The sequence below is a fragment of the Neovison vison genome, chromosome 3 (assembly GCF_020171115.1).
Source record: "Neovison vison isolate M4711 chromosome 3, ASM_NN_V1, whole genome shotgun sequence".
Taxonomy (NCBI): domain Eukaryota; kingdom Metazoa; phylum Chordata; class Mammalia; order Carnivora; family Mustelidae; genus Neogale; species Neogale vison.
The window spans coordinates 170,182,534-170,197,588 of record NC_058093.1 but is presented as its reverse complement, the minus strand read 5'-3'; the positions used below and the strand labels follow the sequence as shown (position 1 = coordinate 170,197,588).

Genomic DNA, 15,055 nt, shown 5'->3' with positions numbered 1-15,055 from the left:
TGTAAATGTTAAAAAGTTCTACGGAATTTGTTGTTCCCAACTGACTGCTTTAAAAACTCTTTATATAGTCTTCATTTCAGAAAGCTTTAAAAAAAAAAAATGTTTGAGGCACTTCACTTGGAAACCAAAGAGGCCTTTTCAAATGAGCTGAAATAACTTTAAAGCAAATGGAAATGCTTCAGTCTTGAATTTAGAACAAATTTGGTTTCACATTTAATGAGACTATGTGGGAAATGGAAACTGGAAAGTAGGTCTCCAAAAGGAAAAAAAAAAAAAAGGGTAAAGTTTTCAGTCTGTTCTAACATGATATAAATATTCACAAATATTGTCCCTTCTTTGTATGTTACTTTCTAAAAGGTAGAAATTATTGCTTATCAAAATTAGAGAAACTTGTTCCTTTTTTGGATCTTACAGTATTCTTTCAATTTTAAATTGGCTTACTCTGGAAAAACAATTATCCGTATTTGCCTTGAAAAGTCAGTTTCTTAATCCATCAGGTTTTCAGTAGGGGGTGGGGATGTAAGTAAATTCAGAGAAAAATATAATCATTACAATATATCCTGCTTAAACGATAATTATGCCAAGAGTTTTTAGATTATGTATTCTTGTACTAGTATTATAATCTCCAGTAGTTTGGTCCCATAATTTGACTAAATTATGAAGTTAACATTAAGTTAAAATTTTCCTGAAGGGTAAAGAATACACGTTATTATTGCTGTTTTACCAGAGCTATGAGTTCTGCTGTTCTGCCTTCTCTCGCTGCTGCCAGAAGTTCTTCTTCAAGCTTTCTTTGTTGAGTCCTTTCTACAGCTGCAAAAGGAAAGTACATGTTACTCGACTTCTAGTTAGATTCCCATAGCAAATCATTACAAAGATGCATGAGTAAAGGGATCTTGTGAGGAAAAAGTCACAATGTTTTTAATTATAATTCAAATGTAGTTAAAGACTTTATTGTTATTCTCATTGCCTTACATTTCAGATAACAGAGTTCAACTTCCTTCAGGTTCAGACGAACTTGTGTTTTCAATTCAGAGGTGTTAAGTATCTTACTATAATATCCATCACAAATAATTATGACTTACTTTTGCATGCTGAAATACTATTACATATCTGCCTTGGAAAGGTAGATAAATTGGGAGTAGCATTCATACCTTCCAGAACCTTAGAATCTGTGAAAAGTAACAATAAGAAATAGCACTGGTAGGAAGACGTACAAACCATATAAATAGGTAGATTTATATATACTTATATACTTCCAAATAAGATTTTTTTAATACAAGATTTTAACAAATTTTATAGAATTTACTATATGCCGAGTGCTATTCAAAGCACTTTAAAAATAATTTCCAGTTATAAAATAAGTCACAGAGATGAAAAAATATAGCATACAGAATGGAGTCATTATTGTAATAACTTTACATGGTGACAGATAACTATACTTATCATGGTGAGCACTATGTAATGTATAAAATTATCAAATCACTATGTTGTACACCTGAAATTAATATAACATTGTAGGTCAACTATACTTCAAACTTAATTTGGAAAAATACATTAATTCATTAAATCCTCATAGCTGTGCTATGAAGTAGGTGTTACTATTATCCTGAAAAGGGTTTTCTCCCTCCCTTTCCCCCTCCTTCCCCCTTCTCTTTGCTTAGCCAACACCCCCTTCTCCCACTCCCTTAAACATTCCTCCCGTGTTGTAAAAAGTGATAAGATACTACAAGGAATGTTGAAAGGTCAGTCTACATGCAAATAAGGGATTGTAGTCTGACCAATGCCGATGGTCAGTCTACATGCTAATAAGGGATTGTAGTCTGGCCAATGCCGATGGTCAGTCTACATGCTAATGAAGGATTGAAATCTAGCCAATACTGTCTGTTTCCCTTTTGTTAACGACCAATGAAAGTAACTTCCCACTATGTAAATGAAGGATGCTGAGCGAACCAATCAGGGGTATTCCCGCGCGCCAAGTATGCCTTTACATTCAAACCAGCCAATGAAAACTTTGTAACCATGCTTCCGCTTCTGTACGTATGCTTTTGCTTCCCCAAACCCCATAAAAAGGCCCTGAACTAAGGGCTGGTGCGCGAGTCCTCCTAAGACTTGACCGCCCGCAGGTACCTGTGTCTACTCAATAAACCTCGTGCTGTTTGCATCTGACCAGTGGACTCGGCTCGGTTTTTGGGTCCGGGGGTCTCCTCCTGAGAAGGGGTCCATTCCGGGGTGCTTGGAGCCCCGGGGGGATCTTTCATTTGGGGGCTCGTCCGGGATACGAGACCCCCCACCCAAGGACCACCGACCCACTGTCAGGAGGTAAGCTGGCCAGCACTTTATTCGTTGTGTCTGTTCGTTGTGTCTGTGGCTGCATCTGAACCTGTTACTTGTGAATTTGCGCATGCGTTTGGTTTGGGGTTCGATCGGATCCATTTGTATTTGGCGAGGGCCAGAAGGAGCTGACGGGCTCGGACTTCTCCCTCGCAGCCCTGGAAGACGTTCCAGAGGCGTTTGTAGTCCCGCCGGGCGGGACATTTGGGTCCTTCGGGACATTTGGGCCCCGGGGCAGCGGGGCATTTGGAGCTCAGCCTGTATCAGAGAGATACGTGGCCTTGGTTGGAGAGGGGGAATCCGGACCCCCGGGATCTCCGCTTGAGTTTTTGCTTTCGGTTTTGAACCGAAATCGCGCAGCGTCCTTTTTGTTAACTGTTTTGTGTGTCTTACTTATTGTCCTTGGTGTTTTCTTTGACTCTAAAATGGGGCAAACACTTACCACCCCCTTAAGTCTCACTTTAGGTCACTGGAGAGATTCTGAGTCTCTCCTAATAGATGTGGGGGTTTCTCCCTCACTCACTTCCCATGTTAATGGCTATAACTGGAACCAACTGGGGTTGGTCTAACTCGAGACAGAGACCATAAGGAATATTCCCGAGCAGCTGCCGAAACTCTCTTTGTTTCGGGGAAGTTTCCCTGTGTTCTCTGGCCCGACTTGGACTGCTTAACCCCTCCCCCCTTGCTGGTGGGAAAGCATGGCATCTGCTCCTCTGTTGGGGCTTATGAGCTCCAAAACCGGGAATCCTTTCTCTGCCTCCTAGCAGCACTTTGTTTTCCTCTGTTTCCCCCTTATCGTGTTTCTGCACCAACGTGCGTGCAGCCTGCATGACTAGCCTCTAGATCATGCACCATGGCTCCTCTCTCCACTGTCAAGGAGCAAAAAGAGCACCCCCTGGACCTAAAACCCCCACTCCAGATCTTCCCATGCATGTCTCAGGTAAACATTCAAAGTGGAGTGGGCCCAGGTGAAACGTAAATCACTATTGGAACTAAGTTAAGTTTGTTGGTTTAATTAAGATAAGACCTGTCTTTTAAGTTAACAGTAGTAAATGGTGTCAGAATAAGCTTGTGTTATTTATTAAAATTTGTTAGCAAAGAAATGACTAAACTGATGGTTAATTGTCTGTCCCAAAGTTCTAATGGGTAATTGCTGAAGTAGCTTTCAAAGTCTTTGGTAACCTGAAAGTTTTAAAGTTTTGCTTGGATGACAAACGGAATTGAATTGTGGACATCTATATCTTAACCAAACAGGATAAAAGGCTAAGTCGTTAATTACTGGATGCAGGTTTGTGCTTTTGACTTCTTAACTGCAAAGAAACTAAGAGTATTTAAATCTGCTGGTAAACTTGTTTTCCACTTAACTGATTCATAAATTTGCCACCTGAAGAATTCTGTTGTAACAGTTCACAAATGGCTAATAACTAAAGGTGTTTCTAAGAATACAAAGTTCTGCTTAGTGTAACTAAGACTGATGGAAATAAAGGGAAACTCTGTATGTAGGAAAGTAGGAGATATGTAAGAAAGATTTAAGGAATGGGAATACATTTTGTTGAAGGTAAGGGAAGATAAATTTTGTCCTAAATGAGATGGTTGTTTGGAAGGAAATGGCTTGGGACAAAACCTGAATGCAAAGGAAAGTTGTAGAAGGTTTGTGAAGGGAAATCTTCAGAAAAGGAATTTTAGCTATGGTCAAGAATGGACTAAGATTGAAATGGATGGGTTTTAAAGTTACATTGGTACACGACTGAAATTGTCTCTGTTCAAAAGGACAGTGTTTTCTTAGATTAATTGATCTGCTGTTACAAGAATGTAAATGGTTTCCTCTTTGCCTGCCCAGAAAACTCAGTTCCTATGTTTTGTTTTATCAGGTGTTTAACATCCCTAATTATATTTAGGCATGTGCTTCAAAACTTTATAAGATTTTAGCAAATGTTGACAAGATTTAAGTTGTAAATCTCTTTAACTCAGGCTTTTCCTTGGTATGCGAAGTTGCTCATGAAGTACTACTGAACCAATGATAAACCTTGGGTTACATTTGGGAAAATACTATAACTATTCTAGAGATTCTACGCACTTCCTAAAGTTTTAACGTTTGGAGAGATCACCGCTTGATATTGTAATTAGGGAAATGTTATGTCTCACAGAAGTAACCTGATTTCCTTGCAGCTAAATTGTAAACTCCCGTGTCTCTTCAGCTCTAACCATATCCATTCCGAGTTTTTGTCATTTATAATTGTTTTAATTCTCTCGTAAAATGAGTTTTATCTTCAAGGAGATTCATATAAAGGACTTTCAGGACAAATACAGATATTCGATATACCTGAAAATCCTAAAACTGAAATGGGTAAGAATTTCCAAAACTAACTAAAAGTGCATTCACCAGAATTAGTAACATGGAACTAAATGAACTAAAAGATTATAGTGTTGTGTCTCTTAATGTTTTGTCTTACTTTAGACATTGCTGGTTCTCTCTAATGTTTGCTCTTCCAGACTAGGGATACTTCCTCCTAGTTATCTGTAACTTATAGAGATGTAAAAGTGCTCATTTGTAAAAGTGCTCAAAGCATTCAACCTTTTCTCTCTATCTGAACCCTCTGAAACCAAAAGGTCTCAGTTAAGTATTCTTTCTTCCATGGCAATCAGTCATTTGCATAAGTTCAATAAGAATCTCTTCTCCTTGTAACAGGACACTATTGGAAACTGGTTATTTTACCAAGGCTTTGACTGGGATGTCATATTTGAAAAGACTCAGATATGACCAGACAGTTTAAAGGAACTAAGGTTGACTTTATGAAACCTGGAGCCATAAAGCCCCTTGGGACTGTTGGCCTGATACCTTGCTTACAGAGTTCCCAGCAGCCTCACCAGGTGAGTAAAGAATGTCACTCCTTGGTAGGTGCAGTCTCAGAAGAGGAATTCGCCCAAATCGACAGGTATTGCAGGCATGCCTGATGGCAAGTACAGGGCTTGGCTTCTGGCCTGGAGAGGCTACTAAAAGTTCAACCTAGAGATTCCTTATAAAAAGTCCCAGCAAAGCAGATTCTAGAAGATCTATTGATCACACTCACTGTTCTTGCTGAGCTTATGTAAATAATTAGGCCAAGTCTGTTAAAACTGGACTTGTTTCACAAGTGAATTAGGCCTGATTTGGCTATCTCTGTAAATGAGGGTTATTTTAGAGAGAAAAATTATGTTTTAGTAACACACCTTTATGGATGTTAAATTCTAGATTTGATTGTCTTTAAATGTTTGTTTACCTAAGCTAAATAATTTGAGGTAAACTTCAGAGAAGTTGTACAATAGCTCCTTTAGTCGATCTTATTTTGAGGGGATATTAGCAGACCCCACGGCACATGATTAAACAACTGGAAAATGGGATTGATTCCCCTACAATTTTATAACTAACACCTTGTGTGTGGCTGGGATAATGAAATTGCCTAAAAGCCAGCCTATCGCACTCCATAGGATTAACTATGGACTTATGGAGATAATGGATGACCCCACTTTCTTTATGAGTGGATTGGATGATGCATGGGGAACTCCCCTTATCTCTTGACAAGTTTTCTCGCTTGCCAGTGATCCTCTGTAATCAGGATATTGTTAAGGCTGGACCACTCAAAGGTCTTCTTATTGGTTTCATCCCTTAGTCATATTTATCCTAGAGGCTACCTCTGTTGAGGTGCAATTGCAAACAGATGCTTTAGCGAAACCTAGAATAGCCCTCCTCATAAAAGAGCCTCAAAGCTCACTATGGGACAGTCCCTGACTGTAATGACTTCACATCAGGTCCAGATTTGTCTTAGAAGCCAAAGGCCACCAATGTATGGCAGAGGCCGACTTATTAAATACTGGGCTACACTAACAGATATGCCAAAAATAATACTTAAAATTTGTCAAACTTTAAACCTAGTTACCTGTCTCTACTTGGTGCCGAGACTCCATCGCGGCAATGATTTCACCACAACAGATGATCCTTACCACGCGCAAAGATACTTCTTCACTGTCAGCACTGGATTCAGCTGCCTCCGCCTTTCGTAACTCCCCTATACATTCCTCCACTGATCAATGTTGACCTGAGTAGGTAGGGACAGCTCTACGCCCCTATTCAGCAGGAAGAAGTTACAGAAGATAAGACCTTCCACCTTCAACCACCTTAAAGATTTAAGGGTCAAAATTGTTCAGGAGGCTGGCTGAGGAGGGAGCAGGGGCTGGCGCCTTGCACCCCCTCTCCACCCACTCCCCTTGGTAATATGTATGACATTTCACAGGCACCCCTAACTGCCCTGAAAGAAGAACAAATGTTTATATTGCAGAGATCACAGTCTTGTAAGGCAGAAGTCTCCCTTTGTTTGCAAATGTCCTTGAGATTTGCAACAAAGAAGTTACCTTACAAAACAGAAGAGACTTAGACCTACTGTTCCTAAAAGAGGGTGGCCTTTGTGCTGCTCTCAGAGAAGAATGCTGTTTTTTTGCCGACCAGACTGGAGTAGTAACAGAAACTCCAGACAAATTGAAGAAAAGGCTAAATAAGCGTAAAAGAGACTTTGAATCCCAACAGTCTTGGTATAAAGGAGTTTGAAATCGTTCACCCTGGTTTACTTCCCTAATAACCTCCTTCGGGCCATGCATCATTAACAGAATAACCCAATTCGTAAAGGATAGATTGTCGCTTGTCCAAACCATGGTATTAACCCAACAATATTATGCAATAGGGCAGCGGGAGATTAGCCCCTAGTAAAGTAAAAGATTTTACTCGGGCCAAAAAGAAAATGGGGGAATGAAAAGGGTTTTCTCCCTCCCTTTCCCCCTCCTTCCCCCTTCTCTTTGCTTAGCCAACACCCCCTTCTCCCACTCCCTTAAACATTCCTCCCGTGTTGTAAAAAGTGATAAGATACTACAAGGAATGTTGAAAGGTCAGTCTACATGCAAATAAGGGATTGTAGTCTGACCAATGCCGATGGTCAGTCTACATGCTAATAAGGGATTGTAGTCTGGCCAATGCCGATGGTCAGTCTACATGCTAATGAAGGATTGAAATCTAGCCAATACTGTCTGTTTCCCTTTTGTTAACGACCAATGAAAGTAACTTCCCACTATGTAAATGAAGGATGCTGAGCGAACCAATCAGGGGTATTCCCGCGCGCCAAGTATGCCTTTACATTCAAACCAGCCAATGAAAACTTTGTAACCATGCTTCCGCTTCTGTACGTATGCTTTTGCTTCCCCAAACCCCATAAAAAGGCCCTGAACTAAGGGCTGGTGCGCGAGTCCTCCTAAGACTTGACCGCCCGCAGGTACCTGTGTCTACTCAATAAACCTCGTGCTGTTTGCATCTGACCAGTGGACTCGGCTCGGTTTTTGGGTCCGGGGGTCTCCTCCTGAGAAGGGGTCCATTCCGGGGTGCTTGGAGCCCCGGGGGGATCTTTCAATCCTGGTTGTCTAGATGAAGAAACTGAGGCACTAAGTAGTTAAGGAATTCAGCCAAGGTCACACTGCTGGAAATAGAGGAGCTGGGATTTGAACTTGTGCAGGCTGGTTCCAGAAACCATGTGCTTATTACTACTCTTAAACCTGCTTCTTAAATCACACTTGCAGGGAAAAAGAGCAATAGGCAATCTGATTTCAGAGACTGGAATATGCAATAAGGCCTCTTTTTGCTAGATTTTAATTCTGTTCTGGCTTATAAAAAAAGAAACAATTTCACAGAAAGGCTCAGGAATCTCATTTCAAACATGTGCACAAAATCTTGTGCAAAAGGTTTCTCAGGTCTTCCTGGCCTAAGTCAGGTCATGGACAAAAAAGGAGGCTGGGGAGCCAAGAGACTGGGGAAACACTATGAATACTATCTTGAATACAGCAATAGCTGGAACTAGTTTAAAGAAATGACTAATATTCTTATCGTACCATTATCTTCTATTCTCACTTATTTACTTCCACACCCAGACTCCCTCCCCATCTCAGAGGAAGGCACCCAAGCCTCTGCATAGTCTGTCCATGGCTTCTGCTTTTGCTGGAATTTACACTCTTCAATGTTTTTTCTTACTGGTGCTCTATTAGACTGTGAGCTCTGAGAAAAGCCACATCCTCATCCCTGCTGTACTTGCCTTTACTATTTCATGCACTACTCAAGAGCTATAATTTATCCCCTCAGTGACTTCTGCAGTCAGGTACTGTTCTTACTCTTCTGCATATCCTAGGCATTTACGCCCGTGTCTGGCTCAATGCATATTTGGCCAATAAATATTTGCTGAATAATCAAATAAGTGCTTAATCATGTTGGTTCTAGACTTTAGGGAAAGGAGGTGAAAGGAACCCTAAAATTTCTTTCTACATTGCATAGGTCCATAACTGAAGGAAAATGGGGATTTGGAGTTGAAAACCTTGCATATGTTCTTGTCCTGTGCTCATTAAGGACATTGAAAGATTATTGACCCAGTCAATGAAAAGGAAAAATTCCAGTTGGGGAAATGAGGCTTCTAGAGTGCAGGTAACATTCTGTTTCTTCATGTGCTATTTACATTGATGTGTTCTGTGTGTGAAAACAATGAGCTGTACATTAATAATATATACTTGTATACATTTATTTTATACCTATGTGTTTTTAAAGGAAATATTCCACTTAAAGTGTTATTTGTCCTATAAATTTTAATTTTAACTATGACAATAAACTGTTTTTCTTTGGAATCTGCATCCATAGTTAATAAGGATGCTGAGATCATGAAGTGTAACTCCATCCTAACAACACACTTATATACAGATGCATTTACATACAGGGTAAGTGATAGAGTAATACATTTGAAATACAGAAAGAACCTGGCAAATGTACTTCACTGACAAGAGAAAATCACCATTTTGCAATCTCCATAGTAATAAATGGTTCAAGGCAAGAATTATTAATGCTAAAAATCACTGAATAAGAGATTATTTGGTGGGGCGCCTGGGTGGATCAGTGGGTTAAGCCTCTGCCTTCAGCTCAGGTCATGATCCCCGGGTTCTGGGATTGAACCCCACATTGGACTCTCTGCTCAGCAGGGAGCCTGCTTCCTTTCCTCTCTCTGCCTAACTATGATCTCTGTCTGCCAAATAAAAAATAAAATCTTAAAAAAAAAAAAAAGATTTAGTAAAAAAAAAAAGATTATTGGGAAACAGGAAATTTACATTTTTCTTACCACAGATACTACTTACAAAAGGGAAGAAGTACATGGACAATGTTATCTGAGTTATCAGAGATAACTGATAACAGAACAAAATGATATCACATATCCTTCTAATGTGATGCATTGGTAAAGGATACTACCTCAACATTCCTGGCAAAAATGTATATCCTGAATCTAACTACATGAAAAGAAAAAAAAAAAAGACATTCTAAAATAATTCTACAATTGTCTTCCTCTTCAAAAAGGTCAAGACTTGGGCGCCTGGGTGGCTCAGTGCATTAAAGCCTCTGCCTTCAGCTCAGGTCATGATCCCAGAGTCCTGGGATCGAGCCCCGCATTGGGTTCTCTGCTCGGCGGGGAGCCTGCTTGCCCCTCTCTCTCTGCCTGCCTCCCTGCCTACTTGTGATCTCTGCCAAATATATAAATAAATATTAAAAAAAAAAAGTCAAGATTATAAGGGCAAAGGCTAAGGAATTATTCCAGATAAAGGAGACTAAAGTAATGTGACAACACAATGAGAGATTCTGGATTGGGGGAAAACTTCTACAAAGGACATTATTTGGGCAATTGACAAAAACCTGCATATAAACTATACTATTATAAAAATGTTAAATTTTTAAAAAATGTTAAATTTCCTGAAATTGATCACTATATTGTGATTATGTAAGATATCTTTGTTCTTAAGAGATACCTACTGAAATAGTTAGAGCTAAGGTATTACTATCTGTAAATTATTCCCAAATAGTTCTGCAAAAAATTAAAAGTAAATAAATAACATTAAATAATATATAAAAGGATAAGCCAAATGTAGCAAAATGTTAATGATTGGTGAATTTAAGTGAAGGACTTGTAAGTGCTCATGGTACTATGTTTGAAACTCTCCTGTAGGTTAGAAATTTCTCAAAATAAAATGAAAGACAAATGGTATGTAGAAAAGGTATTCCTCTCTAGTGCCTGACAAGTAGTCATCTACCCTTGTTCCAGTAACTCCAATCACACGAACTCACTACACCTTGAAATGCAACCCAAGCCATTATTACAATACACAGGACCTAAAGATCAACTCCTGGCACTCCATCAAATGGGCCAACCTAGCTCTGTTCTGCCACAGATAAGATTACAATGTAACAGTTCTTCAGATACTGGAGTGTGATTTTGTTAGGACATTTCCTGTTTCTAATGCATTAACCCACCTTGTGGTTTCTATTCTACCTATATAGTCTTAGAGTGCTGTTAGATGCACTCCCTGAACTCTGACCCACTTAAGGTGCTATGCACAAATTACATCTAGCTAAGGTGATCTCATCAGAGTGGAATCAATCAAGTTTCTACTTCCATTTCCCAGGCTAGCACCTTATTAGCTGACAAATCATAACGTCTGTAAGTCAACTAAACCCTTGTCCTTTGTGGATTTGGGTTTTAGGGAGTCAGTAGAACATGTCTTTATGATCAGCCTCCCTATATGTCAACTTGTCAAGCTAAATTAACATTCCACTCTGTCAGGAGAACCTCAGTTTCAGGTTGTCATCTTGTCACAATTAAAACAACAGGACAAGGGCACCAGGCTGGCTCAGTCAGCAGAGCATACAATTCTTCTCAGGGTGGTGAGTTTGAGCCCCATGTTGAGCACAGATATTACTTTAAAAAATAATAAAATGACAGGATTGGTCAGGAACAGGACCTCATCCCCCCACTTAGATCACAAAATAGTAAAGGACAGAGATCACATCTAATATGTGCAATCTCTCAAAAATCATAGAATACAGAGCCTTACAGAAGATGTTTTATGTTGATATGCTTATTCATTTTAAATAAAAGGGTTTTTTTTTTTTTTTTTAAGATTTTACTTATTTATTTGACAGACAGAGATCACAAGTAGGCAGAGGCAGGCAGAAAGAGAGGAAGGGAAGCAGGCTCCCCGCTGAGCAGAGAGCCGATGCGGGGCTCAATCCCAGGACCCTGGGATCATGACCTGAGCTGAAGGCAGAAGCTTTAACCCAATGAGCCACCCAGGCACCCCAAAAGGGTTTTATTTTAAAGCCAAGAGTGAGTTAAGAAAGTGACCTAAGGATGTCTGACAAGCAGACATCATTTTAACAGGAAAACAAGAGAATATTTTAGTTTTCAAGTACAACTGGAAAGAAGTAAAAAGATACTGGTTTTTACATAGTTAAAAATATTAATAATTAAGAAATAAATGCCCTTTAGATACAAAATTATCTTGCCTTTCTCTGAATTGCAAAGCAAAGAAACACAGGCTATGTCTTTTCTATTATAAAGTAGAAAGTAAGAGATCTTCTCTTCTCTAGCACAGAAATACTACCAAAATTAATTACAGCAAAGCTGTGGCCATTCAGAGGATAGCCTAACCTATGAGAGTTTCCCAGTGTAAGCATCAAAATAAGCTTGTTTAATTCTACCTTAGAGAAACTGCTCTGAGTTACTGCAGACTTATATATTTTTTTAACACAATTTAATATTTGAAGTTTCTAAAAATGACACTGATCCATCAAGAAATTACTACGGGCTGCTGTACGTCAGTGCAGGCGTCAAGATAACGGAGCCGGCCAGAACGGTCTTCCCCAGCATCAAATGGCTCCCAACAGCTCTATCTCTCACAGCTTCTCTGTCCTGCACTCCATTATGATGCTTCTGCAGCCCACCAGCCAAACTGCTCATTTCTCGCATTTTCTACTTTTAATTTTGTTGAAGCTTTGATCATACAACATTATGGCAAGTTTTAAAAATCTGTTTAAGTTTTAAGGCTGTGAGGAAACTCAAAATACTTTTGTGTCTAATCAAGGACTCCACATTATCTTTAGGGTATAAGCCGAGGTAGTCTGTTTTGGCATCCCAGAAGCTATTTCTGGACCTTGCCTATCATTAAAGTAAGTGTTGTTTATGTTAAGATCAGTAATATTTACCTTCAAGCATGTTTCTGATTTCTTTGTCATAAGTGACTTCTTTTGCTGTCTGTCCACTCCCATTAACAACAGTAGCATCTGCATTATATTCTAAAAGCAGCATTACCAACTCCTAAAAAAACAGAGAAACTGGTTTTAGCTATTATTAAACTAGGACTTTATTGTATTATAACTCTTTTCCAAATTACTAATTACTATCAAGCTTCTATAATAGAAACAAGTACCATAGGAATGTGTGATCTAAAGTACATCAGTTATATGTACAGGAGGTGAATACAATAACCAACTACAGTAAGCTCAGTATAGCCCACCCTTGCACAACACAGGTTTGAGCAGTGCAGTTCCACTTATATGCTCATTTTCTAAATAAGAACATTACTGTAAATGTATTTTCTCCTATGATTTTCTTAGTAGCACTGTCTTCTCTCTAGCTTCCTTTGTTGTAAAGACAGAGTGTATAATACATGTAATATGCAAAATGCATGTTAACTATTTATGTTATCGGTAAACAGTAGGCTAGTAGTAGTTAAGTTTTGGGGGAGCCAAAGTTCCATGTAAATTTTCAACTGTGTGGGGCTCAGTGACCCTCACCCGTATTGTTCAAGGGTTGACTGTACTACAATTCAACTAACTATAATAACTGATGATTGCCTAAATAATTGCCAAACTACAGTTAACACAAACAACTTCTATAACTGATTTTTAAAGTAAATCATCTGTTTTACCAAATCGATTCATGTGGGTAAACTAAAGGTATAAGTTATTATAATGATTAAAATTAACAGGAGATAATATATTCGTTTAATGTTATTCCTATGATGCCTGTTGGAAAAAGAATAATTTCCTCAACAGACCTAGATTTTTTCTTAAATCTGATTTGAGATATAGAACATCATCTTCTGATGTGATATAGTCTGACAGGATATACCACCGAAAGAATGGTTAAAGAATAGTTTGTAATGAAGCAAATGATCTCATCAAGTAGATATTCAACAACAAAGAAACTGTATCATTCATATTTACTCTAAGCAGTTAAATGCTTTTAGAAATCTCAAGCTAATTGGTAACGTATGCAAGTCCAGTATCACTGGCATGCAGGTCATTTATACAACTTAACAGGGCGGTAGAAATGCAGAACACAGATTTGCAGGAGATTATTGGAGATCTGATGTTTAATGTTACTGGAATGTATAGCGCCCAGGGATGGGATGGGGGTGACACATCTGCTTTCATTCTACACAAGGGCAAGATGAAACACAGTGCTATTCTGTCAGGTTGATGATGCACAGATACACAGAAAGGGATATCCTGTGTCATTACATGTTACGTTTCCCATGAGTTCCATACCTACATTAGGTAAAAAATTTCCTGTTTTCCAAAAATTTTTTTGTACTAAGGAACGCCTGAATACAATCTAAAAAATAAAGTAGAAAACAAAATTCTCATTGTCCTAGTCATTATATGACCACTATAAACATTTTCATGTATTTCTTTCTAATTACTTTCCTATGCATAAGTGAGAGACTTTATAAGACTTAATGTATTCATTTTAGAAAGGGAAAGAGAAAGTACAAGCGGGGGGCAGGGCAGAGGGAGAGAACCTTCAGATAGACTCCCTGTTCAGTGTGGAGCCCACATCAGGGCTCACTCTAACAACCCAGGAGATCATTATCTGAGCCAAAACCAAGAGTCCAATGCTTAATTAAGAATGAGCAACCCAGGCACCCCTGAGGCTTTCTTTAAACATAATTTTATTCATATGACATTTGGTTATGTTAAACCTCCTTCCACCTAATAACATCACATATTTTCCAGGGTGTTATATAGTATCTATATAATAGTCTATATAATAAAATTCACAGCTGAATGCTATTCTATAAAATATATTACCACATTTAAAAACAGAAGAATGGTTAAGTCTACTATTTTAATAAAGCAAATTCTAATAAAACCTTAGCATTTGCTCTCATCTTTAGGGTAGCATTTTTGGGAGAAGTGTTTTCATCCAAGTGAAGTAAAACAACACACAGAATGAAAGAAAATATTTATAAATCATGTATCAGATAAGGGACTTGTATCCAGAATAAAGAATTTTTATAACTCAATAAAAAGCTCAATTTTTGAAAAAGGCAAAGATGGGGCGCCTGGGTGGCTCAGTGGGTTAAAGCCTCTGCCTTCATCTCGGGTCATGATCCCGGGGTCCTGTGATCGGGCCCCACGTCGGGCTCTCTGCTCAGTGGGGAGTCTGCTTCCCTTCCTCTCTCTCTCTGCCTACTTATGATCTCTGTCTGTCAAATGAATAAATAAAATCTTAAAAAAATTTTTTTAAAGCAAAGATAAAATGAACAATCAGAAAATAAAACTAAGAAAAACAATTCCATTTACAATGGCAACAAGAGAAATAAAATGTTTAGCAATAAACTCAACCATGGAGGCAAAAGACTTGTACACTGAAACAATAAAACATGGCTGAAGGAAATTAAAAATGGCCTCAGTGGGAAGACATCCATTGCTCACAGAGAGTAAGACTTAAGATGTGAGCACTACCCAAAACAACCTATAGGTTCATTGCAATACCTATCAAATCCGCATGACGCTTTTTCCAGAAATAGAAAATCCCATCCTATAATTTATATGGAC

General features: G+C 38.7%; 1 protein-coding gene across 2 annotated transcripts in view; it reads right to left on the bottom strand.

The window, feature by feature from the left end:
* Positions 1–15,055, bottom strand: part of OSBPL1A (oxysterol binding protein like 1A) — a 242,145-nt gene that overhangs the window by 176,745 nt on the left and 50,345 nt on the right. For both annotated transcript variants that reach the window (XM_044243255.1, XM_044243256.1), the window contains 2 exons: positions 12,416–12,527; positions 725–810 (listed from right to left, as the gene is read on the bottom strand). In XM_044243255.1, the coding sequence (XP_044099190.1) occupies positions 725–810; positions 12,416–12,527 (198 nt within the window). The remainder of the gene's footprint in view (positions 1–724; positions 811–12,415; positions 12,528–15,055) is intronic.